The sequence below is a fragment of the Crocodylus siamensis genome, chromosome 8 (genome assembly GCF_052110815.1).
Source record: "Crocodylus siamensis isolate JL-2025a chromosome 8, ASM5211081v1, whole genome shotgun sequence".
Taxonomy (NCBI): domain Eukaryota; kingdom Metazoa; phylum Chordata; order Crocodylia; family Crocodylidae; genus Crocodylus; species Crocodylus siamensis.
In genome coordinates, this window is record NC_143402.1 from 52,717,183 (window position 1) to 52,743,479 (window position 26,297).

The 26,297-nt window shown below is 49.7% G+C and overlaps 2 protein-coding genes across 10 annotated transcripts in view; one reads left to right on the top strand and one right to left on the bottom strand.

Annotated features, from left to right (window-relative positions):
* WNK3 (WNK lysine deficient protein kinase 3) overlaps positions 1 to 15,168 on the bottom strand; it is a 73,513-nt gene extending 58,345 nt beyond the window's left edge. For 5 of the 8 annotated variants that reach the window (XM_090060676.1, XM_090060677.1, XM_090060672.1 and 2 more), the window contains exon 1: positions 9,697 to 9,833. The gene's annotated coding sequence lies outside the window, so the exon portion shown is untranslated. Of the gene's footprint in view, positions 1 to 9,696; positions 9,834 to 10,006; positions 10,077 to 11,943; positions 12,095 to 13,781; positions 13,832 to 15,138 lie in introns of those variants that run through there. The other 3 variants (XM_090060673.1, XM_090060674.1, XM_090060675.1) reach the window with 3 other exon arrangements.
* Positions 15,169 to 16,340: 1,172 nt separating this feature from the next.
* On the top strand, positions 16,341 to 19,929 carry TSR2 (TSR2 ribosome maturation factor). 2 transcript variants are annotated; one of them, XM_090060931.1, is made up of 5 exons: positions 16,341 to 16,484; positions 17,593 to 17,683; positions 17,762 to 17,841; positions 18,911 to 19,081; positions 19,170 to 19,929. In XM_090060931.1, the coding sequence occupies exons 1-5, from the start codon at positions 16,404 to 16,406 to the stop codon at positions 19,257 to 19,259; spliced, it is 513 nt and encodes a 170-aa protein (XP_089917057.1). In that variant the 5' UTR covers positions 16,341 to 16,403; the 3' UTR covers positions 19,260 to 19,929. The 2 variants fall into 2 exon arrangements, with proteins under 2 accessions (XP_089917057.1, XP_089917056.1); XM_090060930.1 differs by having other exon boundaries at positions 16,347 to 16,484; positions 17,791 to 17,882.
* The last annotated feature ends 6,368 nt before the right edge of the window (positions 19,930 to 26,297 follow it).

Below are 26,297 nucleotides of genomic sequence, written 5' to 3' on the forward strand. Positions count from 1 at the left end.
GGCTGCAGCCAATACCCAATGACCCTGAGGAAGGCTTCAAAACATTCTGACATGTAGCAGCAACAGGGGGTGGGGAAGAATTCTCTCCCACTCCATACAGCAACCAAAGTGTACTCAAAGTGACCTAGCAACCTTCACCCTATTCAAAACACCCCAAACACATCCATTGTCTAACCCAGGGCTTGTGGGTCAAATCAAGCCCTCCATATCAGGTCATCCAGCCCATGGGTACATGGAGAGCCCCACAGGGCATGGCCCTGTGCAGTAGATTAGGTGTGCACATGGCCTGATCCTGGCATGTAGGTGAAGGTGGAGCCAGTCTGGGGCTCTGGGGCCCCAGTCCTGGCATGTGAGGCTGGGCAGAGGGAACATGGGTCCCTAGCAGGGCAGGATTCGGGGAGGGGCCATGGGTGCAGTCACACCCCACCTCCCCTTGATTCCTCATCAAGCCAAAGTTTAAAGCCAACTACTTGGCAGCAATAGTGGCATTTCTATGCTAGTCTTACTTCTGCAATGCTGCTGGCTGTTTGCTTCTCCTAATAACATAGCTTCCATTCACAACCTAGTTTTTAACTCAAACTAGAAACAAACTCAGGAGTGGAAACATTAACTCAGCTCCCTAGCTCAGGTGTGGAAATCACTTTTAGTGAAGCATTGGAGGTGCTGGCAAGACATGCAAAATGATAAGATTTTATTTTATGAATCTGCCTTTCTTTGGACCTTTCCTAATTCTCCCATTCTACTTTCCTGTTTATTTTCTTCCCCAGCATCCTTCTTCAGGTGCAGACACCAGCCCTCAGGGGCTACTTTTTCAGACACAACCTCATCGTAATCCCAGGGCCCAAGAGACTTGCGGGAGCAGTTGAGTACAGCCACTGAGATTGGAAAGAGCCCATTAACACATCTCATTACTTAATGTTCTCCTGCTCTGGCTGATTAAATGTGCTTTCACTGAACAGCCCCCATCTCCTTCTGAACCTGAGTAAACTCATAACGACAGGCACAGTTTGGAGCAGTAGTGGTTGCTGGACAAAACTTGGGATGACTTGAGATGCGACTGAGCTGTGCCAATGATCCTGCTGGGGCTCAAACCTGTAGGGTCCTGGCTAAAGGGTCTTGCTTCTCTGCTGAGGTTCAGACCAACACCACATTTGGGGGAAGGAAGGAATTTGATCCCCTGGTTAAATTGGTATGGACTTGAGGAAGGGGGTTGCCTTCCTCTAGCAGGGGTCACAGCCTCTACTTGGGATCTCTTGAGAGTATATTAATAACTTTTACAGCAGCAGGACATTGGCCACTGTGGTCCCCCTGCTTACCTGTGGCAGATTCGGATGTGATGTCTGGTACTGTGTCAGGATGGATGATAGCTTTACAAAGAGGTTGAAAAATGATTTTTTCTGGGATGCTTTGGTTAGGGCTGATTCTGCCTGGGCAGGGGGTTGGACTTGGCTTCTGGAGCCTGACTTATCTATGATTCCATGACAGTCCTGCCAGCCTGGCTTTGCTGCAACTCTGAAATTCTCTGCAGGGAAATTAGTAAAATTAATGCCACTTCTGAATCTCTGGATGCCTTCCACAGCTGGACAATCTCTAAGCAAGGGGTGGTGGCATGTTTTTGGCACAGAGTTTCTTGCTCAGTTAATTTCTGGCTACGCCAAAAAGGGAATTACAGGCTTAAATCTGTTATCTTTGGATCTGAGCAGTCTTGGTGGGGAAGGAAGGGGGAGACCTGGGTTAGAAGGACATACCACCTATCTGGTTTGGGAAGGCAGAAGCTAGGTTTGCCTGGGGAGTCCTGAACACCCCTCATCCTTTCTTGTGGCACTAAGTGTGTCATTACATCCCCCTCACAGATGCTCTGCTCCCTCTGGCAGCCCAGTCTGAATCACAGTGATTAGCACGTGAGAGACATACCCTCTTTTTCCCATCCTGGAGCCAGGGACATCACCCAGGCATCCAGGTTCAGCTATGAAACATCACAACTCTATTCTTCTCTGTTCTAACTACAGAAGCATCTGAATCTTCTGTACAGAGTTCAGATTTCTCATTTCATCCCTGACCTCTTTCATTGGATATTCAGCAATGCACCATGACCCAGGTAATAATCACCCCAAGAAGAAATACAGGTATATAGAGGTTTCCCTCACTTTATGCTGCACATGTGTTCCTGGAAAATGGAGCATAAACTCAAATTTGCATTAAGGGAACTCACTTTACAATGGAACAAATAAGGATACGTTCCAAGATTTTGACTGTGCTGACTCCCAGATGTATTTCTACCACTTTTACAAGACAATTTTGGTATTCACCAACAGCATACAGTACACACAAGCACAGGGCACTATCATAATGGGGATGGCAACTACACAAACGTGTCACAGATGAGCGAGGAGCACAGATCCACACAGGAGACTATATTTTGTTGTATATCATTCCCACAATACACCGCACAAAGCAGCTGACTGCAGGCTTTCACCACGCTGATTGCATAAGAGTGAATTTACCTCGCATAAAACAAATTTTTGTTATAAGAAGGGTCATTGCATAAGAGTGAATTCGCACATACAGAACCCACATAAAGCGAGGGAAACTTGTATACATACAGTGTATATGTGGGGGTGGGGGAATAGAGAGAGAAAGAGATAAACAGGTATATCTACACAGACCTACGTAGATATAAATTTAGATAAATATGGATTAGATAAATCTGCATAGACCTACATAGATATATCTAACCCCTATATGTGTATGTGTGTGCATGCATGTGTGTAGATGCACGCATATACGTAAATATATTTACTGAGTACAATGTAAAAATGGATAGATACATAAGAGTTAGATACATTTACATAAATCTATGTAAATATATCTAAACCCTATATATCTGTGTACACACACACACGTAGATATATCTCCATAGATTTATGTACATCTATGTACATCTAACCTCTACCTAATGATATATATTTATCTACATAGAGTTATACAGAGGTATCTAATGCCTATATGTTCATGTGTGTGTACACACACACACACAGATATATCTACATAGATCTTTTTGAGCATGAAATACTAGGTTGGAGCCTTTTCAAGCTTTCCTCACAGACCTGCCTTTTATATTTCAGTGTGTATAATTACTACAAACTCTGCTGCGAAATTTATAGCCTTCCAAGTTTCAAAGCCTTCTGAGTAGAGGCCCCCTCCATGGCCTCCTTCCAAAGAAAACTGGCTGGGGGCCAAAGTAGCAAGTCCATTCCTTCACCAGTCAAACATATCCATCTCCAGGGACATGGGGTGAAAGATACAGATGCAGGGAAAGAGGCCAACAACTTGCTTTCTCTGTGAGACGGTAACACACCCACTGACTTCCCACTGGCTGCTTCTTCCATGGCCTTCACTGTGCTGATTCCCTTGTGTTTGTTGGGATTGGAGGAATAGAAAAACGAACTAGAAGGGACAGGAGGATGGTCCTGGGGCTCTATCAACACATGCTGGTGGTCTGTGTGACGCATTCTGTGCCACCAATACCCACACAACTACAGTCAACTCAGTCTGGCTGATGATTCTTGGTCAGCAGCGCCCTTCAGTCACAGAAAAGTTGGGCTAGAAGGGACTTCCAGATGTAGGTAAGTATGGTAGACTAGCCAACTGTCCATCAAGAATGACCGGGGGGCAGGGATGGAGCCTCCACCTCCCCCCCACCACAACAGGCCCACTCCCCCTTCCCTCCTGCTGCTTGGGGTCCAGACCCACTCTCCTCCCCCTCCCCCCCATGTTGGACCCAGGCCCACTCTCCTCTGCCACCCCCCCCCATGTTACCTGCAGGGAGCAGGATGGGGGGTTGGGGGGGGGCCAAGTCTTGCCCCATCCTTCTGTCTGCTCTGTTGCCACCGCCCCCAGGGAGCAGGGTGGGGGAGGCAAGGCCAGCTATGCTGGCCTTGCACCCCCCGCTTTATCCCCTGTGTCTCCACCATCATTGTGGCGGGTTGCCTCCTGTTAGAATGCTTCTTCGTGCTCTGATTGTCTGTTTGTCAGCCAATCAGAGCATGAATAAAGCATTATGTGACACTGGTCGGGCCACAGCTGGAGTACTGCATCCAGTTCTGGGCGCTGCACTTCAGGAGGGATGTGGACAACATGGAGAGGGTCCAGAGGAGGGCCACTCGCATGATCAGGGGGCAGCAGGGCAGGCCCTACGAGAAGAGGCTACGGGACCTGAACTGGTTCAGCCTCCACAAGAGAAGGCTGAGGGGGATCTAGTGGCCTGTTACAAACTAGTCAGAGGGGACCAGCAGGCATTGGGGGAGTCCCTGTTCCCCCGAACACTACCAGGAGTGACTAGAAATAACAGTCACAAGCTGGTAGAGGGTAGGTTCAGGTTAGACATCAGGAGGCGCTACTTCACTGTCAGGGTGGCTAGGATCTGGAACCAACTTCCAAGCGAAGTGGTGCTGGCTGACTGGGGGTCTTTAAGACAAGACTAGATGTATACCTTGCCGGGGTCGTTTGACCCCAGTACTTTTTCCTGCCATGGCAGGGGGTCGGACTTGATGATCTGCTCAGGTCCCTTCCAACCCTACAAACTATGAAACTATGAAACTGTTATGGACAGACAGACAGACTTAGGCTTTTATAATACTAGAATAAGATAGGTAAGACAGATATCTGAGGATTAGATATATCTACATAGAGCTATGCAGTTATATCTAAACCCTATATAGTGTGTGTGTGTGTGTGTGTGTGTGGGTATGTGTGTGTGTGTGTGTGTGTGGGTGTCGGGGGGTGTATACACACGTGCACACACACATATGAATAGATCTACACAGGTACAGATATTTAGGGGTTAGCTATATCTACATAGATATATCTATATAGATATATTGAGACTCTACAGAGACAGACTTGTATACACACAGCTATATCTAACGCCTACATGACCATATGGAAATCCCGGAAATCTGGGACATCATCTGGGAAATCTCGAACACTGTTCCCCCTGGCCCCCATGCTTTCACAAGCAGTTGTCAGGGGTGCGACTGCATTTCAGGCAGGCAGCAATTCCTGTGTGCCCACCTACAAGGCGTTCCACGCCACTCCAACTCCCAGCCAAAGTGCGCCCCATGCCTCTGAATTTCCAGAATGCCCATTACAATTCCCAACAGCCAGCTGGGATCAGCCTCTGAAATACAGGGCTGCCCAGCTAAAATGGGACATATGATCACCCAACTTAAATATATAACTCCTATATATGTATACAAATTCACACATATCTATACATGTCTACATAGTTCTGGGTAGATATAGATATAAGTATAGCTACAGATAGATAGATACATAGGGAATAGATATACCTACATAGTTTTATGTAGGTATATCTAATCTCTATATGTGTATACACATACACACACACGTTGATATATCTACATAGATTTATGCAGACATAGATATAAATAGACAGATAGTTATATCCAGCTATAGATATACAGATGCCACATCTAGTCCAACCCTTTGCTCAAGGCAGCATCAGCCCTATACAAACTGTCTTATACAAATCCATCATCTAAATTTTTCATAAAACTACTGTCCACCCTGACATAACACCAGACATCACACCCAAACCTGCTACAGGGAAAGCAGGGAGACCATAGCAGCCAATGTCCTGCTGCTGTAATAGGTTGTTAAATATATGCTCCAGAGATCTCAGACGCTATGCCACTGCTACAGAGGAAGGCAAACCGTCTCCAGTCTGTACCAATTTGACCATGGGGTAAAATTCCTTCCTGATCCTGAAATACAATGCTGGTTTCACCCTGAGTGGAGGGCCAAGACCCTCTAGCCAAGATCCTCTGGGTTTGAGTCCCAGCAGGAGCACTGGCCCAACCTGGTCACCAGCCTCAGCCTGGGCTGCAGCCAATACCCAATGCCTCTGAGCGAGGCTTCAAAACACCCTGACACATGTAGCAACAATGGGGAGAGAGAGTAATTGGACACCCCAGGAAGGCACTGAATGCTGCCCCAGAGGCTGTGATATAGCCAAGACATTTTAGGAAATATTATGACTGAGGAGACCTTGAAAACATATGTAGGTAAAAATAATGCAAGCTATACCTACGCTATAATGGGCTGTACATGAGCTGTTACCGCACAGGAAAGAGACCTGGGAGTCACTGTGGTCAGTTTGCTAAAAACATCAGCTCTGTGCTCAGCAGCTGTCAAACACGTTAGGGATGATGAAGAAGGAAATTGTGAACACAACAGAAAAGTAATGCTTTTTTACAAATCCATGCTGTGTCCACATCTTGAAGACTGTGCTCAGTTCTGGTCCCCACACCTTCAAAAGGATAAAGAACTAAAGAAGAGCCAAAGACAAGGGTGATTACCGATGTCGATGAGCTTTCACGTGAAGAGAGACTAAAGAGACTAATGAGAGAGAAAGATGGAGGGGGCAGGGATGAATAGATGGATAGAGTGTGGGATGAACAGACAGATGATAGATAGCATGGGGTGGACACATAGGTCTATCAGTGTAGAAAATAGATGCTGGAGTGGGGACATGATGAGGGTTTCCAAAACACTAAATGGTAAAGAGAAAGATGGGGTGAATAGATGGCGAGATGGAGTAGGGAGGATAGAGTATGTGGGGTGGATAGATGGAGAGATATAGAATGGGCTGGATAGATGGACAGACAAAACCTATTCCATTCAGAAAAGAGAAGCTTGAGGACATGAGAAGGGTTTCAAAACACTAAATGGTGAAGAGAAAGCCAATGGGGATTTATACAGACTGTTTCTCACCAGACAAGAACCAGGGATCATTACATGAAACTAGCAGGTTGTAAGTTCAGATCTAACCTGGTTGCCTTCTACAGCCAGGTCACAAAAGCCTTGGAAGTAGGTGTCGCGGTGGATGTAGTCTTCCTGGACTTTAGGAAGGCCTTGGACACTGTCTCTCACTCCATCCTCATTAAAAAAGTAGGCGACTGTGGTGTCGACACCTACACAGTCAGGTGGGTCACAAATTGGCTGGAGGGCTGCACCCAGAGAGTGGTGGTGGATGGGTCATTTTCGACCTGAAGGGACATGGGCAGTGGGGTTCCCCAGGGCTTGGTCCTTGGGTCTGCACTGTTCAATATCTTCATCAGCGACTTGGACAAGGGGGTGAAAAGCACCTTGTTCAAGTTCGCAGATGACACTAAGATGTGGGGAGGAGTGAGCACACCAGAAGAGAGGGACAGGCTACAACTAGATCTGAACAGGTTACAGAAGTGGTCGGATGAGAATAGGATGGGTTTCAATACGGACAAGTGCAAGGTGTTGCACCTGAAGAGGAAGAACCAGCAGCATACCTACAGGCTGGGGAACTCCCTTTTTGTCAGCCCAGAGGCAGAAAAGGATCTTGGAGTTACTATTGATTCCAAGATGAACATGGGCCGCTAATGTGGGGATGAGCTCGGGAAGGCTAACCACACTTTGTCATGCATCCATAGATGCATCACGAGCAGGTCCAAGGAGGTGATCCTCCCCCTCTATGTGACATTGGTCAGGCCGCAGTTGGACTACTGTGTCCAGTTCTGCGCACCGCACTTCAGGAGGGATGTGGATAGCATCGAGAGGGTCCAGAAGAAGGCCACTCACATGATCGGGGGCAGCAGGGCAGGCCCTGTGAAGAGAGGCTACAGGACCTGAACCTCCACAAAAGAAGGCTGAGAAGGGATCTGGTAGCCGCCTATATAAGCTTGCCAAGGGGGACAAGCAGGCAATGGGAGAGTCCCTGTTCCCCAAGCACTACCAGGAGTAACAAGGAACAATGGCCATAGTTGATTGAGAGTAGATTCAGGCTAGGCATCAGGAAGCACTACTTCACAGTCAGGGCGGCTAGGATCTGGAACCAACTTCCAAGGGAAGTGGTGCTCGCCCCTACCCTGGGGGTCTTCAAAAGGAGGCTAGACAACCACCTAGCCAGGGTTGTCTGACCCTAGCATCCTTTCCTGCCCATGGCAGGGGGTCGGACATGATGATCTGCTTCGGTCCCTTCCAACCCTACCAACTATGAAACTATGAAACTAACTGCAGGAACTTCCACTCCCCACAAGGTCTCGTTTCCAACAGATGTAGTGGAAGTTGAGAGTTTAGCCAACTTCACCAAGGGACGAGATATATTATGGAGGAAAGGGGCGCCAATAGAGCAGGGAGTGAGGGGCTCAGCTCCTGCATCAGAACTCTCCAGACTTTGGTGCTGGAGGCTGCAAGTGAAGGAGGAACAGAGGGGCAAAACCTTGGTGAGATCCAGCTCATTCTCCCTCTCTGCATCCACTCTCTGACACTGTGGGACATAGGAGATTGGGTGAGAGAGATCTAGGGTCTAGCCCACATGGCAGGTCTGTTGTTCATGCCACAACCAGAAAGAGGGTAGAAACTGATATTTCCTGATAATGGGAATCAAAGGTGGGGGGAACTGACTTTGATGGCTGGATTTCTGATGTGGAGAGAGAAGGAAAAAAAAGCCCAGCACCAAAAGAAATAAAGCCAGCTATGATACGTCTCTGTCTCCCACCCAGCACCTCTGTCTGCCTTGGAGGTACCTGATGCATAAAGGGAATGTAAGATTTATAGGGAAAAGCAGCAATTGACGAGCACAACCAAAGAGAAATGCCTCTCCCCACCCCTAACCCCTGGGATATTGGAATGAATGAATCCCTCTGAGAGGTAAAACACCAGTAGAGGAAGAGAGGGAGGCAGGCAAAAAGATCCCCCCACCCAACTACACAGACACCTGCTGGGATGGGAGGAGTTTCACCAGCATTCCTTACAAAGGTTTCTAAGAACCCACCCCCCTTTCATGCCACATAATGCAGCAGCAAGAGGGGATGGGGGGAGGGGGGAAACAACCAAAAAAATAAATCTATCTGTCTGATAATGCTAACAAAACAGGACAATTTGGAGAGAGGGAGAGCTCTGCCCCCTCCCACCCCCCAACACCTTTTACCTCTCCACCCCAGGCAGCGCTGGGAAGAGAGCAGAGTGGAAATGCTGCCGGTTGGAAAGTCACATGGGCTTCCCAAAACACAAGCATGTGGTGCCGTGTGGGGCCATGTGGTGTGTCCCCCCCATCCCACACTCCCTTCCCCACATGCATAAATCCACCTGTTTCCACTGCCTGTGGAATAATACAGCTCTCCCCCCACCAACATCCCCTTACCTCCCTCTTCAACCCTCCAGGACATCCCCCCACCATCCTCTTGCCCCCCACCCATCCACTTGGGATACCCCTATCCCCAATACCCCGGAATACTTCCCACCATCATCTTAACCCCATCCTTAATCTCCTGTTATACTGCCCCCTACCCAACCCCAGTATACTTCCCACCACCATCTTACCCCCTTCTCAACCCCATAGGAGAGCCATCACCATCCTTTTACCCCTTTCCACCCCCCCCCAGAGCCTCCCCACTCCCTTTACCCCCAAACCCCCTCCCCACTCCTTGCCTGGCACATAAAAGCCCCGTGCCGCCTCCCCTCCACCCCCAAATTTAAAGACTGGCTTCATTCCCAACACCGTTAATTGAACAGGGCAGAGAGCTGTATCCCAGCCATCCCCAGAGCCATGGGCACAAAAGCAGCCACCACCTCCCCCCTCCTCTTCTTTTTCCATGCAAAAGACACAACCAGCCTCCCCTTGCCAAACCTTCCTCCTACCAGGAATGAGAGCCAGGGGAGAAGGGAAGAGAGACGTCCACCCCTCCATCTCCGCCGTGAGAGTGGGGGAGGTGTTCCCCAAAGCCAAAGCAGCTGCCAAGAGATGAGATCCCCCCCACCGGCTTCCCACAGCACCCCCCTCCCCCCCCCGCCCACCCAACCCACCCACTCCTTCCTCCAAAGGAAGGACTTCCGGGGGATGAGCAGGTAGAGCTAGGATTAGCTTTTCTTGGCACAGAAGAAACCATGGCACCCCACTACCCACCATCCCATCCACTAAGGGGATGGGGGTGGAGGGGCTGCAGCTCACCCGGCTGCTCAGGGAGAGGTCAGCTGGCTCCCTGCAGGCGATCTCAGCTCCCGGACGCTGTCAAAGGTGCCTGGAAAGAGACAGGGGGAAAGAAGCCAGCGATGGCAGCGTCTTACCAGCGCCACATGGGGTGGGGGCAGGGGGGGATGTTTCAGCAACACCTGTGGCCCCCAGTACAAGTACACACACACACACACACACACACACACTGAACCCCGGTGTCTAGAACACATGCACACAGCACCCAGGTGTCTAGGACAGACACACACACAACACACCCAGACCACCCCCTCCCCCCAGGCATCTGGCACACACACAGAGCCCCACAAATCCCAAGAACCCAGGTGTTTGGGGCACTTCCCCACCCCCACCAACACACCCAGAACCCAGACATTTGGGTTACCCTATCCCCCAAACCCGGACATCCAGAACATGCACACACACACACAAACACACAAAACGCAGGCATCCAAGACACACGCATGCACACACTGCCACCCCCCACACCCAGGCACCCAGGACACATGCACATGCACATGCACATGCACAAACCCCACTCCAGAACCCAGTCACCTGGGACACACACACCCACACCCACACCCACACCCACACAGAAGCCAGCCATCTGGGACTTCCCCCACAAACCCAGGTGCTCAGGACATGCACAAACACACCCCTCCCTCCAGAACACAAGCATCCAGGACACCTCCCTACCCCACCCCCAAGAACTCAGGTGTCCAGGACAGACACACTCACACATAGAGATCCCAGGCATCTGGGACACTGTCCTCCCCTTTTTCCCCCAGAACTCAGCTGTCTAGACAGACAGACATGAGCCAGGTGACCCCCCTGCACAGCAGGTTGCTACATAATTTTTCTGATAGCATGAAGGGAGTTCCCCAGTGAGAGAACCCAGGTATCCTGGCTCTCACTGCCTTGGTCTAATCACTAGATTGCGCCCTGCCAGAACTGGGGATCAGAGGTTCAAGCACCCAGTCCCCAGCAGTCTGACTCACCAGACCCCACTCTTCACTCACAGCAGAGGTCAAAAACCAGGTGTGCTGTTTCCAATACAATCCCCCTTCTGAGACGCACGCTCCCCCCTACCACACACACGTGTGCACATGTACATACAGACACACACTCCCTCTCCCACAATCCCTTTCCATCAAAATTCAACCTCCCAACACATGCACACACTCCTTTTCCAAATACAACCCCCTTCCAACACACGTATACACATAAAAAACCCCTTTCCAACCAATCCCTTCCCAACATACACACGCACTTCTCCAGTCAGCAACCCCAATGCAAACACACACACACTTCTCTCCTGACACATACAGTTTGCAATATCCCCAACATTTCTGTAAGCAGTGACCCCAGCGCACACACACTTCCAACCCTCCCACGCTTCCCCCACCAGCAACATATACATCCCATTTCTACCCCACACACTTCTCCAACCAGCAACACCCGCATAGCAACCAACTCACACATACACCTTCCAGACTTCATGTACCTTCCTCATCAGCAACCCACACCCTTTCCAAACACCTCATATGCTGCTCTCAGTAGCAACATGCACACTCCAACCCCACCGACGCTTCCCCAACCAACACCCCCCACCACACCTCCAACTTGCTTCCCTCAACCTACACACCTTCCAACCCACACATACTTCCCCAACTAGCAGCCCACATGCACACACACAAATACATGTCATCTCACGCCAACACCCCCACACACACCCCTTTCAACCCACACGTTTTCCCCACTAGCAACACACACATCCCTTCCAACCCCCCATCAGCTTCCCCAACCAGCCACACACACACGCACCTTCCAACCCCTGACATGCTTTCCCCAGCAGCAACTCCCCCCCCCCCACACCTCTACACACTTTGACCCCAGGTCCTCCAACCTGTCCAACCTACCCCTCACTACAACACCAGTAAGGCAGTAGCCCTTGACTTCAACAAGGCCAGCTTCAACAAGTTGAGGAGATTGGTAGGAGGCACTGGGGTCCTGGAGAGTTGAGGAACTGGGTGTCCAAGATGAGTGGTCATTCCTTAAGGAGACGATCCTCTGTGCCCAAGGGGTGACAGTCCCAACAAGAATCAAAGAGGGAAAGAGTGCTCAAAAGCCCCCCTGGCTCACCAAAGGCATTCAGGAACACCTGAATGCCAAAAAAGAGGTGTATACCCAGTGGAAGGGAGGGGCTATCACTCCATCGCTCAGGCTTGTAAGGGGGCTGTTAGGAAAGCTAAGGCAGATACGGAACTAAGGCTAGCATCAAGGATCAAGGACAACAAAAAGTCCTTTTTTAAATACATAGGGAGTATGAAGCAAGCACTGGATAATGTGGGGCCCCTGCGGGATACGCTAGGCAATTTGGTGGTTGCACCAGAGGAAAAGGCAGACCTTTTTAACAATTTCTCTACCTACATTTTTTTGTGCAGGGACCAGGACTCTCGCACTGAGATTCCGGATGTACTCAGGAGAGACTCTAACAGGCCTAGGGTTGGGGAGGACCGAGTTAGGGGACTTCTAGAGGGGCTGGATGTGTTCAGATCAGCAGGTCCAGATGCTCTCCACCCCAGGGTGCTGAGGGAATTGGCAGAGGTTATTGAGGGGCCCCTGGCATGACTTTATGAGCACTCATGGTGCTCTGGCCAGGTGCCAGATGACTGGAAGAGGACCCATGTGGTCCCCATTTTCAAAAAAGGGAGGAGGGAGGACCCGGGCAACTATAGGCCCGTTAGTCTTACTTCGATCCTGGGGAAGCTCTTTGAGAAGATTACCCAGGAGCACATCTGGGAAGGACTGGCAGGGGGAACAATGCTCAGGGGCAACCAGCATGGGTTCATTAGGGGCAGGTCCTGTCAGACCAACCTGACTGCCTTCTATGATCAGGTCATGAAATCACTGGATGCAGGTGTCACAGTGGATGTAGTTTTTCTGGACTTCAGGAAGGTCTTTGACACCGTCTCCCACCCCATTCTCATTAAAAAGCTAGGTGACTGTGGCATTGATGCCTACAGTCAGATGGGTTGCAAATTGGCTGAGGGACCACACCCAGAGAGTGGTGGTGGACGGGTCATATTCGACCTGGAGGGATGTGGGCAGTGGGGTCCCCCGGGGCTTGGTCCTTGGGCCTGCGCTGTTTAATCTCTTTATTGGTGACTTGGACAAGTGGGTGAAAAGCACCTTGTTCAAATTTGCTGATGACACCAAGATCTGGGGTGAGGTGGGCACACTAGAAGGGAGGGACAGGATACAGCTGGACCTGGACAGGTTACAGGGGTGGGCAAATGAGAATAGGATGGGATTCAATACTGACAAGTGCAAGGTTCTGCACTTGGGCAGTAAGAACCAGCAGCATACCTACAGGCTGGGGAACTCCCTTTTCGAGAGCACAGTGGCAGAAAGAGATCTTGGAGTCATTATTGATTCCAAAATGAACATGGACCGCCAATGTGAGGATGCGGTCAGTAAGGCCAACTGCACCTTGTCATGCATCCACAGATGCATCGCAAGCAGGGCCAAGGAGGTGATTCTCCCCCTCTATGCAACACTGGTCAGGCTGCAGTTGGAGTACCATGTCCAGTTTTGGGTGCCACACTTTAGGAGAGATGTAGCCAACATCAAGAGGGTCCAGAGGAGGGCCACTCACATGATCCAGGGACAGCAGGAGAGGCTACAGGACCTGAACCTGTTCAGTCTTCACAAGAGAAAGCTGAGAGGGGGACCTGGTGGCCATCTACAAACTTACCAGGGGGGACCAGCAGGGAATGGGAGAGACCGTGTTCATCCAAGCACCTTCTGGAGTAACAAGGAATAACGGCCATAAGTTGTTTGAGGGTAGGTTCACGCTGGACATTAGAAGACACTATTTCACAGTCAGGTCAGCTAGGATCTGGAACCAACTTCCAAGGGAAGTGGTGCTGGCTCCTACCTTGGGGGTCTTTAAGAGGAGGCATGACAATTACCTAGCTGGGGTCATATGAGCCCAGTATTCTCTCCTGCCCAGGGCAGGGGGTTGGACTTGATGATCTACTTAGGTCCCTTCCGACCCTACATCTCTGAATCTATGAACTATTTCAACCACCCCAGCAACAAACACACCCCCTCACAGCCCCCACTGCACCCCGCTTCCATAGCACCCCATGTCACCACATACATGGGGGGAGGACACACACTGACTGTACTGCATGGACCCCAATTCTCTGGATGCTCCACCAACCACAACACAGCACCCTGCCCTCTGGGTGTGACTGCAACTGACATTGGCCCTGGCTAATACCCCAGGTCATCAGCAAAGTCTTGTGGTACTAATGGGTTTGTGTGCGTGTATATACACACACGCACCCTGATGCCTAGGTTCTCTATGCGTGTGGGTCCTGGACACCCGAGTAGTGTGTATGTGTGTGATGAATGAGTATGCATGCATTCTGGACACCTGGGTTCTGTGTGCACACATGCATCCTGGATGCCCGAGTCATGAGTGCGTGTTCAAATGCCTGGGTCGTGTGTGTGTGTGCACATCTCAGATACCTGGGTTGAGTGTGTGTGTGTACATTTCTCATATCTGGGGCGTGTGTGCACATGCATGTGTACATCTCTCAGATGCCTGTGTGTGTGTGTATATGTCTCAGACACCTGGGTCATTTGTGTGTGTGTATGTGTGTATGCACACATGCATCCCAGACACATGTATCCCCTGTGCATGTGTAAGTCTCTCAGATGCCTGGGTCTCAAGTGCACCATTGTGGGTGTGCATCGCAGATGCCTGAGAGGGTATGTGGATGAATATGTGTGTGGGGGTATATGTGTGTATTGGACATCTGAATCCTGTGCGTGTCCCCCAGATGGCTGGATTCTGTGTATTTGGCGGGTGGCGGGGGGGTATAGTGACCTTCCTCCTCAATAAAACCCTAACCACCCCCCAGTGTTGGATTCCTATCCCCACATCACACATACAGGTGCTCTCTAGCACACACCCTTCCCTCACTTCCCCCTAACCCACCCTTCCCTTTGACCCAAAGGCACTCTATCCCCACTCATTCCCCACCTACCACCCCCACCACTTATCCCCTACCCCACTGACTCGACCCTTCCCCACTACTTACTCAGATCCCATTTGCCGTCGCCCCCCTTAGCCCCGCCCCCTTTAACTCTTCCCCATTTAGTCCAGGCATTCCCCCCACTTTTATCCCCTCCCATCTCCACCAGCCCCGCCTCACCCCACCCCACCCCTCCTCCATTCACTCTGGAGAGGGATGCCACGAATGCGCAAAGATGGGGCGGGGGGAGGAAAGAACGGTTTGTACGAGTGCCTGTAGAAGAACTGCGCATGTGCACAGACGGGGAGGGAGGGAGGGATGAGGTGGTGAGGGGCAAAGCCCCCTGGGAGTTGTAGTTTTTACACCCTCCCTGGCTTGTATGAGGGCAAGTTGGAGATTATCTCAGGTAACCATGTTCTCAGTCCCGACGCGGGGGGGCACAAGCTCGCACGCTATTTTCCCTCCCCTGGCTCCACAATGGGCCTCTTCCGCTGTGTCAAGCCTCCCCCAGCTGTGGGAATCTGATGGAATCACATCAAGGGGGTGGCCCAAGATGGCTGCCCTTATGACCCTGGGCCTCTGTATAAACACCAGTCACATAAATACAACCAATATGACTGCCCAGTGTCGCCAACCCCGAACAGCCATGGCCTCAGTGGGCATGGCCTAGTCACCCACCACCTACACGGCCATGGCCCTCTGTGTAGAGATGGTGGGCGTGACTCGGTCACACAACGAACATGGCTGCCCAGTGTGGCCACCCCTCACACAGCCATGGTCTCTGTGAGGCTGCCTAAAGACAGTGGGGACCTCCAGGGGCCAAGACATAGACAATCATTGCCACCTGAATATTGCTATTCTTACTGCGACCCTACTGATACTCCATGCAGTCCAGGAGCCTAAGGGGCCCCATTCCCTCGGCTGGTAGAATGCGGGGGCCTGTTATAATAGAGCAGCCAGGCTCCTGTTTGCTTCCTTAGCTGCTCCCCTCTCCCTTCTCTTGCAGGTCACCTACCCCAATAAATACCCCTGCCAGGTCAAATCACCCCGTCCCCCTTGTTACATGCCACCTAACACCAGCGGCTTGGCCTCTTGCAAAGATCATGCAAACACAAAATTGGGACTCCCGCCTCCCGGTAAAACCCGAGTGGCGAGACCCGAACTTCCGACCTCAGGGCAAAATGCAGGTGGGTGGGAGGCACCGCCTTCAGCGAGAATGACGCGCCGATTGATGAGAACGGCGCTCTACTGCTTCCCCCTTCACCCAGTGGAGGAAGAGGAAAAGAATCGATGTCCTCCGCGCTCGATTGGCTCGCCTGACCGGTCCTGTTATGGCGGCGACCAGAGAGGAGGCACGTGGCCTCTTCGGGCAGGGGGTCCGGGCTGTATTGGGCAGTTGGGCTGCGCTTCAGGTGAGGGAACTATAGGGCCCTGGAGGCATCTATAAGTGCATGGTTTCCTATAGCCACTCCCGCTAGCGCCTATAGACGTCTTCGCTGATGCATTTGAGGAGCGGGAGCTCCTATGTAACTCTCGCGGCCCTTATAGAAACCCTCACGCGCACATTAGCGCGGGTGTGGGACTGAATCCCCTGCCTGGCACTGGGGAAAACGCAGGGATAATAGATGCCCCGACAGAACCATTTCTGGCACATATGGAAGCATAAAAGGGTACCAGAGTTCCCTACAGGCTCCCCTGGCACATATAGATATCCCCAGAGAAGCACTAGAGGAGTTTCTGGATCCTTTATAGATCCATCAACACCTATAGAAATCTGTGCTCCTATAGAACCCCTTACTACTGCACCCATAACAATTGCCACAGTAGTATGGGGGAGTCAGGGTCCCCTATAGAGCCCCGATACCTATAGAAGTCCCTGTAGAAACACTAGGGGGGTTGCTGGATCTCCTAGTACATATAGAAAAAGTCCCCGTGGAAAGACAGGAATAGCAGGTGCCTCTTTAGAGACCTTACCATTTATAGAAGTCTCCATGGAAATGCTTGGGTAGCAGGTGTCCCCATGGAAATCCTGATGCATATAGAAGTCCCCGTGAAACAGTGGGGTAGGAAGTACCTGTATAGAACCCCTTGCACCTATAGGAGCCTCCATGGAAATGCAGGAGTAGTTGGTGCCCTTATAGACCTGAACACCTGTAGAAGTCCCCTGGCATTTGTACAATTTCCCTTGGAAATGTAGGGGGTGCCAGACTCCCCTCTAAAGCCCCCCGTGGCACATGTAGGCATCCCCAGGTAAATATCAAAGGCATATAGGTCTCTAGCATAAACATTATATAGCTCCCCTATAGGAACATGCATGGGGAGGGAAGATGGACATCCCTTGTACAAGACCTCACATCTACAGCAGTGTTCAGGGGCAGGAGAAATCTATGAGACCTCCACCTCCTATATAAAAGATCCCCAACCCCTTTCTCAATACCAAAGGGATGGGGGAGGGAAGGAGGAGGATTTGGGGGGCCTTCAGCCCCCCTGACCCTGAGGGGCCCCCATCTGTCACCCCAGATTGCAGTGGAGAATGGCTTTGGGGGGACCCATGGGCCCGAGAAGGCGGCATGGCTGGGGGGTGCCGTGGAGGAGTATTTCCACAACAACGGTATGTAGGGGCAGGAAGAATTTGGGGGGGAGGATGTACAGCACCTCCTGATGCTGGCTGTGGGGGTGGTCTGTACAGTGCCATCCCTGATTCTGCCCTTCCCTAAGCTGACCTGGAGCAGGACGAGGTCGAGGACTTCCTGGCCGAGGTGCTGGACCGTGAGTTTGACACTGTTGTTGAAGATGGCAGTTTGGCTCAGGTGAGCCCTGCCCCAGGGCTTGCTGGGAAGGAACGGGGGGGGGCACAATCCCATGATGCCCTAGGGCAGGGAAGGAAAGCCCCTCTACATAAAACATCTTCCTGCCCCCATTCAGCCCCACGCCAGGGTATTCTGAGGATAGCTGGGGGTAGTCTCTGTGCCCCAGGGTGTCGTGGGATAGCCTGGGGGAGGGAACAGTCTTTTGCTCTGGGGCAGTACTTCCCAACCTTTTTTTTAATGTGGCTCCACTGGAGTGGGATGGGGCACACAGAACCGGCTGCCCCTCTCCCAGGGCTACCCTGCCACCTGGCTTTAACCCTGGAAGCTGCTTGCCCAGGCAGACAGACAGGGGTTTGAGTGGGGGGCTTGTGCCATGACCCAGCAGCCAACCCACCACTGCCCAGTGGTTGGGAACCTCTGCCCTAGGGCATTCTGGGATGTCTGGGGGGGAGGGGTGCATTCTCTGCTCCAAGGCATTCTAGGATGGCTGAGTGGGGTGGGGGTGTTCCTATGCCCCAGGGCTTTCTGGGTATAGCTGGTAAGATTCTCTGCCTCAAGTCATCCTGGGATAGAGGACACAGTATTGTCTATCCCAGGACATATTGAGATGGCTATGGGGGAGTGTTGTCTACCCCAAGGCATGCTGGGATGGTGCGAGGGGTGCCCTCTGCCCCAGGGCATGCTGGGATGTTTATCAACCCCAGGGTATGTTAAGAGGGCTATGAAGGGGGAGTGTTATCTACCCCAAGGCACTCTGGGATGGCTGGGGGGGTGGTTGTTATTTATTTCAGGGCATGATGGGATGGTTATAGAGTTTCTGCCCCAGGACATTCATTCTGCCCCATGATGCCTGGGGTGGTATGTGCTTTTTGTCCTCAGGCATGCTGGGTAACTGGGAGGCAGTGTTGCCTACCCCAGGGCATGCTGGCATGATTCTGGGGGTGCTCTGCCCCAAGGCAGTCTGGGATGCCTGGGGGTCAGTACTCTATCCTTTCATAGCCCATCAGTGCCCCTTTTGCCCTCCCCAGGTGAGCCAGCAGCTACGGTGCCTGTTTGGGCAGTGCCAGAGTGGGGAGATGGGGTCCGCCCACAATGCCATTGCTTGCCTGGCCCAGGCTGCTCCCCAGGCCTGTGTGCTTGCAGCCCAGGCCCAGCCTGGATCCCAGAGCAGTGAGGAGGAGGAGGAAGAAATGCTGGAGGTATGGACATGTAGGTGGATAGGGAAGGGGGCATGAGCCTGGGGAGGGTCTGTGTTAACCTCCCATCTTCCTCCCTCACCATCCCTAGGCCATGGAGTGCAGCAGGGCTGAGCCACCCCCCAGCCCTCCACCCCCCCCTGAGGGCGGCTGGACCCTAGTCCAGAAGAAGAGGAAGTGAGTGGGGAAAGCAGAGGAAGTGTTTCCTGCTCCCCCCCACCCCCACACACCTCTGGACATCATGGACTGTATGCTGGCAGGTGGCAGATGGACTGTTTGTGGACTAGGAAGAAGCTGGTGGCCTCCACCCTACCCCCTCCCTGCCTTCAGCAGATGGATGCTTCTGGACTTGCCTGGCACCAGGAGGCAGCCAGCTCTGGGGTAGAACTAAGTATAACATCATAAAAGAGGACTGAGATGCCTCCAGCTCTCAGTTGAGTATAACACCACAAGGGAGGACAGAGATGTGGCTAGCTCTGGTGTGGAATTGCTGAATGTAACAAAGGAAGCATGGGAGATGTAGCCAGTTCTGGGGTGGAATGGCTGAGTATAATGCCAGAAAGAGGACTGACATGCAGCCAGTTTTGGGGTGGAATGACTGCATATAAGACAAGGGGAATGGTAGGGGGAGGGAGATGTGGCTGACTGGGTTGGAATGGCTGTGCATAACACGACCAGAGAGGGCAGAGATATGGCTGGCTCGGGTGGATAAGCTGGTGAATGGCTAAGTGTAACAGCATCCCCACCTTGCCCCTTCCCCCCTCTCTACCTGTACAAAGCCCCCTTCCTCCCCTGTGGAAAAATCCACCTCTGTGTATTATTATGAATAAATAACTACAGTGATTTGTTAATCATGAAAAATCCCTGGGTGTGAATCACAGGTAGGGGAGGGAGCCTGGGGAAGGGTCCCATTTCCCCCCATGGCTAGCCACAGCCAGGGACCACAAGGTAATAAGGGAGGGATACTGCCTCCTGGGACTGGATGCCTCTGGAATACCTCCTATTTGAAATGTTTAGACAGGTCATCTATGCAAAGAAATCATTACACAATTAGCTGGTCAGTCACACAATAAATTGAGACAGGCCACATGTGAAAAGTATAATTATCACACCACAAAAATGGCCATCCATGTATAAAAAGAGCCTACTAGTTACAAAATTAGTGCTTGGAAATGTGTGAGAACTCTATAGCTGGTTTCTATCCAGCTTTAATTTGAATGTGGATTGCAAGAGGTGGGGATGCTTTGAATTTGAAGCATTCCATATTGCTCCATAATCAGGGGTTAGTTGCAGCAAGAGGATGCCAGCCCAGAAGAAAGCATAGAATACTTCAGGGGATATAGAAAACCCTGTCAGCCTTTGTAAAACACGTATGAATGGCAAAGCTTGCAAGAAGTTGGGGATGCTTTGAAGTTATATCATTTCCATGTTGCATCAGGGATTGACTGCAACAAGCAGATGCAACCCCAGGGGAAGCATAACATACTTAAAGGGATATAGAGAACCCCAGCAGACCTCTTTCCAACATATATAATAATTGCAAAGTTTATAAGGAGGGAGAATACTTTAAAGTTATAACATTTCCATATTACCAGGTTCCATAATTAGGGATTGATTGCAATGGGATGCCTGCCCTGGAAAAAAACATAAAATGCTTCAAGGGATATAGAAAGCCCCAGCAGACCTTTTGGAAAAAAAATACCAGTTGCAAAGCTTGCAAGAGGGGGGCATGCTTTGTAGGGCCCTACTACCCATGCAGAGTAAAGCTGGATAGAAACCATACTAACTTTATATCAGGTTGGCTCTTGTAGCTGGAGGGCTATTTTTATGACTTGATCCTTATAATTTGGAGGTGTGGCTGATTTAAAGTATTGCTGGATTGATCAGTTAACAGTGTGATCATTTGAAGTTATGGGGGTCTACGTTTATTGAGCTCCAAAGAAACCTTGCAAGTCTCCCAAAGCAGGGATCAGCTGCAGAAGTGAATGCCAGGCAGGGAAGAGGAGAGAGCCGTGCTGAAGAGGCTCTGTGTGGCCAAGGCAGCCCCTTGGTAAAGTTGGAATGGACAGCCTGAAGGCAGGGAAAATCCTCCACAGATATTAGGCTTCCAGGTTGGAAAGCTTCAAAGCTGGCATCAGTTGAACTTGCCCAAGCACATGGGCACTTTACAGTCTGGGCTTTCTAGTCCCTTATTATCTATTATCCCCTCACCCTAAAGCCCCCATTCACTCATTAAATCCCCCCCCTAGTTCCACACCTTGGTTTCTGGGCCCTATTTTATCCCCTCTATCTTCCTCAACCGGGCTGTCCAGCTGGGTTGCAATGAGTGCCAGTTTCGGAGCTTTGCAACCTGAAAATTTAAGTGCTCCCCCCACCATAAGTTTTCTTTGCAACCTTGAGACATGGAAATGCTGTAACTGCAAAGCATTCTTCCACCTTTTGCAAGATTTGCAATTGACATATGTTTTGCAAAGAGGTCTTTTGGGGCTTTTTATATTCCTTGAAGTCTATGCTGTTTCCTGGGCTGGTATCCCCCATTGCAATTGATCCCTGATTATGGAGCCTGGCAGCATGTAACAGCTGTAGCCCCTGCTACATATTTATCTCAGTTCACTGGTCAATCATGCAATAAATTTAGACTGGCCATGTATGCAGAGGAATTACCACACAACTGGTAAATTACTAATACATTTAGACCAGTTGCACCTGCAAAGTCCATGTTATCTTGTGTCTCCGTACCACATTTGACCATTTTGTTACACACACTTGTGCTCATTTATTGTACACTGCAAGATCTTTAATTGTTTGGGTGCCTTTGAGCAGTGGGCACTGCAGCAGATGTTGCATGGTTTGAGGCTCTGTGCCACAGTTGCAAGTGATTGGACCGATGGTTTAACCCCACTTCATTAGTTTCTTGGAAGTCTGACTGGTAAGTAGGCAGTTTAGACATTGCTACTGTTGGGCTGAAACTCATTCAAGCCCTACTTCTCCGTGCGCAAGGAGAACTCTGATTAACCACTAGCACTCATCTGACAAAGAGTCAGAAGCTTTCACTACAAAACATCTACCATGCACAAAGCAATTCATTAACTGGGGCTGCCAGAATATAAGCAGACAGTTACCAAAGACTGAGTTACCAAAGACTGAGTGTGTTAACATGACTCTTCACCGCTTCACAGTCTGTCCAGAGCTATTAACGCAGGAGTTACTTCCCACAGCCGGCCACCCCGGGAAAGCTTTCTGAGTTGCGCTGCTCCCATTTAAAGACTTGATCTTCTCCTTAGAAAGCCATGCAGACTTCTTCCTCAGAAATCCATACAGTGAACATTGACTTCACTTGCTTAGGCTATTTAACCCTTTAGTGACATCATCATCATTAATGCCAGCAAAGCAGATTATATTTTAACTGATAAATTCTAAGTTAGACAACAGCATATCCTTACACACTTAGAATATTTTCCTGTTATGTTTCCTGTTATTGTCTTGTTCTTGCATTTAATTAGTCCCAACTGTCATCATGGTATAGTTCTATTGTTCTGTACTAAATGTGCAGCCAACATTTTACTGGGGTTAGGTTCAGGCCACAATTACTACCAATTCTAAATCATCTCGAAAAGGCTTCTGGGAGTTTGGTCAACTTGACATGACCAAATTTAATTTTCCTTGCAACACTCCCCTTCTTGGTAGCTTTCGGAAGCCTTTTCCATTGCTACCACTTACTCTTTTTGTCCTAGCTGCTATACTCAAGGCAGTTGGGGCCACCAACTCCGAGGGTTAGATCTTCTGCCAGGCAGATGGGGGCATGAAAGGTGCTTACGAATCTCCTCATTCATTTTCAGATGATTCTTGCCAATTGGTGCATTTGGATTAACATTCCAATGATAATGCCCACTTAAACAAGTGAATGCATCATTGTATTCAAAATTCCTGTAGCTTTTGGAGATCAGCTCCAGATTGATTCCCAAAAGCTATGATATGCTGCTTATTTAACACGATCCAAAACCTGAGTTATTTGGTCCACATCATGGTGGACTGTGATAAGAGCTGCTTGCGCCCTATATCTTTTGCTTCTTGCAATCAAATTTGCAAATCTGGATGTTGCAACATTTTTACTCTATGTGTTAGGGTTTGACATATTCATATGAAACAAAATCAGTTTTAAACACTTGACTAATATATGCAGGAGTATCAGAAGTAAAAATCATAGCCTTCAAGCTTTAATATATTACAACAGCATTGGTTTACACCCTAATCCATAGTATAATTATACCAATCATTAGCAATTATGTTTGCACATTGAGTTTGAACACACGGACACCCTTTTCCAGCATAAACAATAACTGATTTATTATCCGGATTGGGATCCAATTCAAACTAGCATTTCCCTTGGGATGGATTTAAACATAAATCCACCAGTTTTATCACATGGTCTTCACAAACAAATCCAAGACCATGTTCTACAAACACATGCTTCTAAATTAACAACCTTCCAAGTATTATTTTCTTGGTAGGCCCAGTTACTGTGATCCATAGGATATAAAACTCAGACATTCACATTTACTCCCAATTGGATATACTTGTAAATGCTGAGCCTGTCCAATAGTTGTCACATATGCCACAACAACATTTTGTGCAACATCTAGAGTGAAATTTACTGATTTCCACCAATTTTGCAAATTTCACTCTTCTTGGGTGGCATTGTCCCAAACTATCTTAGGAATTTTATTTGGTAAAATACCATTTTCATCTTCTCTAAACAAATTCATCATTAAGGTCTGCATCCAGGTTTGAGTTTGAATGCAGTTTAATGCTAGGGCCAAGGTTTCATAGACATTAGGGCTGGAAGGGACCTCGGGAGATCATCGAGTCCAGCCCCCTGCCCAAAGGGCAGGAAGTCAGCTGGGGTCATAGGATCCCAGCAAGATAAGCATCCAATTTACTCTTGAAGGTGTTCAATGTAGGTGCTTGAACCACCTCCGCTGGCAGACTGTTCCAGACCTTGGGGGCTCGGACAGTAAAGAAATTCTTCCTTATGTTCAGCCTGAAACGGTCTTGCAGGAGTTTGTGACCGTTCGACCTCATCATCCCTTGGGGCGCTCTGGTGAACAGACGTTCCCCCAGATCCTGGTGGTCACCCCTGATAAACTTATAGGTGGCCATCAGATCACCCCTGAGCCTGCGCTTTTCCAGGCTAAAGAGTCCCGTGGCTCTCAGCCTGTCATCGTAAGGTCTGTTTTCCTGACCTCTGATCATGTGTGTGGCTCTCCTCTGGACTCTCTCAAGCTTCTCCACATCCTTTTTGAATTGTGGAGCCCAAAACTGGACGCAGTACTCCAGCTGCGGCCTCACCAAGGCCGAGTACAAGGGGAGAATGATGTCCTGGGATTTGCTCGAGAAGCATCTATGGATGCACGCCAGCATATTGGTCACTTTACTAGCCGCAGCATCGCATTGCAGGCTCATGTTCATCTTGTGGTCAATGATGACCCCCATGTCTCTTTCTTCTGTAGTGCTAACCAACGTAGCACTGCCGAGCCTATAAGGGTGCTGCAGGTTTTTCCTCCCAAGGTGGAGAACCTTGCATTTATCGGTGTTAAACACCATGAGGTTCTCGTCTGCCCATTTCTTCTAGTTGTTCCCATTCAGGAAGTAGCATGGTAGCAAAAAGGTGGTTTGTTCCTAATGCTGTTGTGAGTATGACGGGTGATCTTAGCATCATCCCTGCTCTGTACTCGGCTGCCATTACTTAGATTGAAAGAAAATGAGGGAGATCAGTGGTTTTCTTAAGGCTAGTGATCAATAAATGCCACCCAGATGGAACTTGCTCACTGTGAGTTTATTTTCTCAAAAATAAAGTAGCTTCAGAACAATAGCCTAATTACTCCATTAGCAAAGCGCTTCTGAGCTGCAGGACAGATAACTCAACATCAAATACTTTACAGATACAATTTAGTGCTGAGCATTCCAAGCACTGCTTGTCTCGTTAATGAGGTGTGTTCCCCACATCTCTCGCATCTGCCGATGAGGCTGAAGTTGGTTCTGTATTCCCAGTTCCTTGTTCCCGGTTCCTTTTTTAAAGCTAATCTAGACCTAATAAAAACTTGTTATTAATGAATTCCATATCCTAAAGAAAAATAATTTAATTAGCTATGTATACATACTAATTAATATGTAAAATAAAATTCTACATCAAGTACAGAGCTCTAAGTGAAGGTCAGATTAGGATGGGATTATGGGGCAAAATACTTCTTGGGCCACCCCAAATTTCATGGCAATGCCACTGGGGGACTGTCCCAAAGAATCCCTGACTACAGTCCCACCCGGCCCAAAGCACAGCTTGGCTATGCCAGGCTGCCAACTAACAGCCCCCATGCCTACTGTACTAAATTTAATCACTTGAATAAGGAACTCTTTCAGGATGGGATTATGGCGAGAAATTCTGCTTGGGCCACTCATCATAATACCTCTGTGCCACCAGGGGACTGTCCTGGACATCTGTGACCAGAAATTTACCTGGCCCAAACCATCATTTGGCTGTGCCAGGCTGACAAGAGACAGCACCCCAGCCACTGTGCTAAATACATGGAACTGAATAAAGAATTGGATTTTGGACTGGGATTATACCATAAAAATCTTTCTTGGCCCACCCCAGATCATGTCTCTGTGCCACCAGGGGACACTTCTGTACATCTCTGACCAGAGATTTGCCTGGCCCAAAACGCAGTTTGGCCATGCCAGGGTGCCAACTAACAGTACCCTAGCCATTGTGGTAAGTATATGGAACTGAATAAGGAACGGGATTATAGGATGGGATTATACCCAGAAATCCTCCTTGGGCCACCACAGACTGCACCTCTGTGGCACCAGCGGACTCTCCTGTACATCTCTGACCAGAGACTTGCCCGGCCCAAAACACAGTTTACCTGCACCAAGGTGCCAAAAACAGCACCCTAGCCACTGTGCTAGATTAATGGACCTGAATAAGGAATTGGATTCTGGGCAGGAGTGGCCTGCATCAATTTCTGCGTCCATTTATCTGTAAGCACTCAGGGCTGCAGCTCATCAGGAGGCTCCCCTCCTAGCCACCACTGTTTGGGCAATCTCATTTTCCTGCCTGTCATAATAACCTCATAAGGAGTATAGCCATGTGATGCTATCGATCCTCTGAGTGCCATTAGAACCAAAGGCAGACAAGGTTCTTTGGATGAATCTGATACCT

Coding starts and splice junctions, on each gene's coding strand:
- TSR2 (XM_090060930.1), top strand. CDS start 16,404: ATGGCGGCGACCAGAGAGGAGGCACGTGGCCTCTTCGGGCAGGGGGTC. Junction 17,684..17,790: donor GGAGTATTTCCACAACAACG/GTATGTAGGGGC, acceptor CCCTTCCCTAAG/CTGACCTGGAGCAGGACGAG. Junction 19,082..19,169: donor AGGAGGAAGAAATGCTGGAG/GTATGGACATGT, acceptor CACCATCCCTAG/GCCATGGAGTGCAGCAGGGC.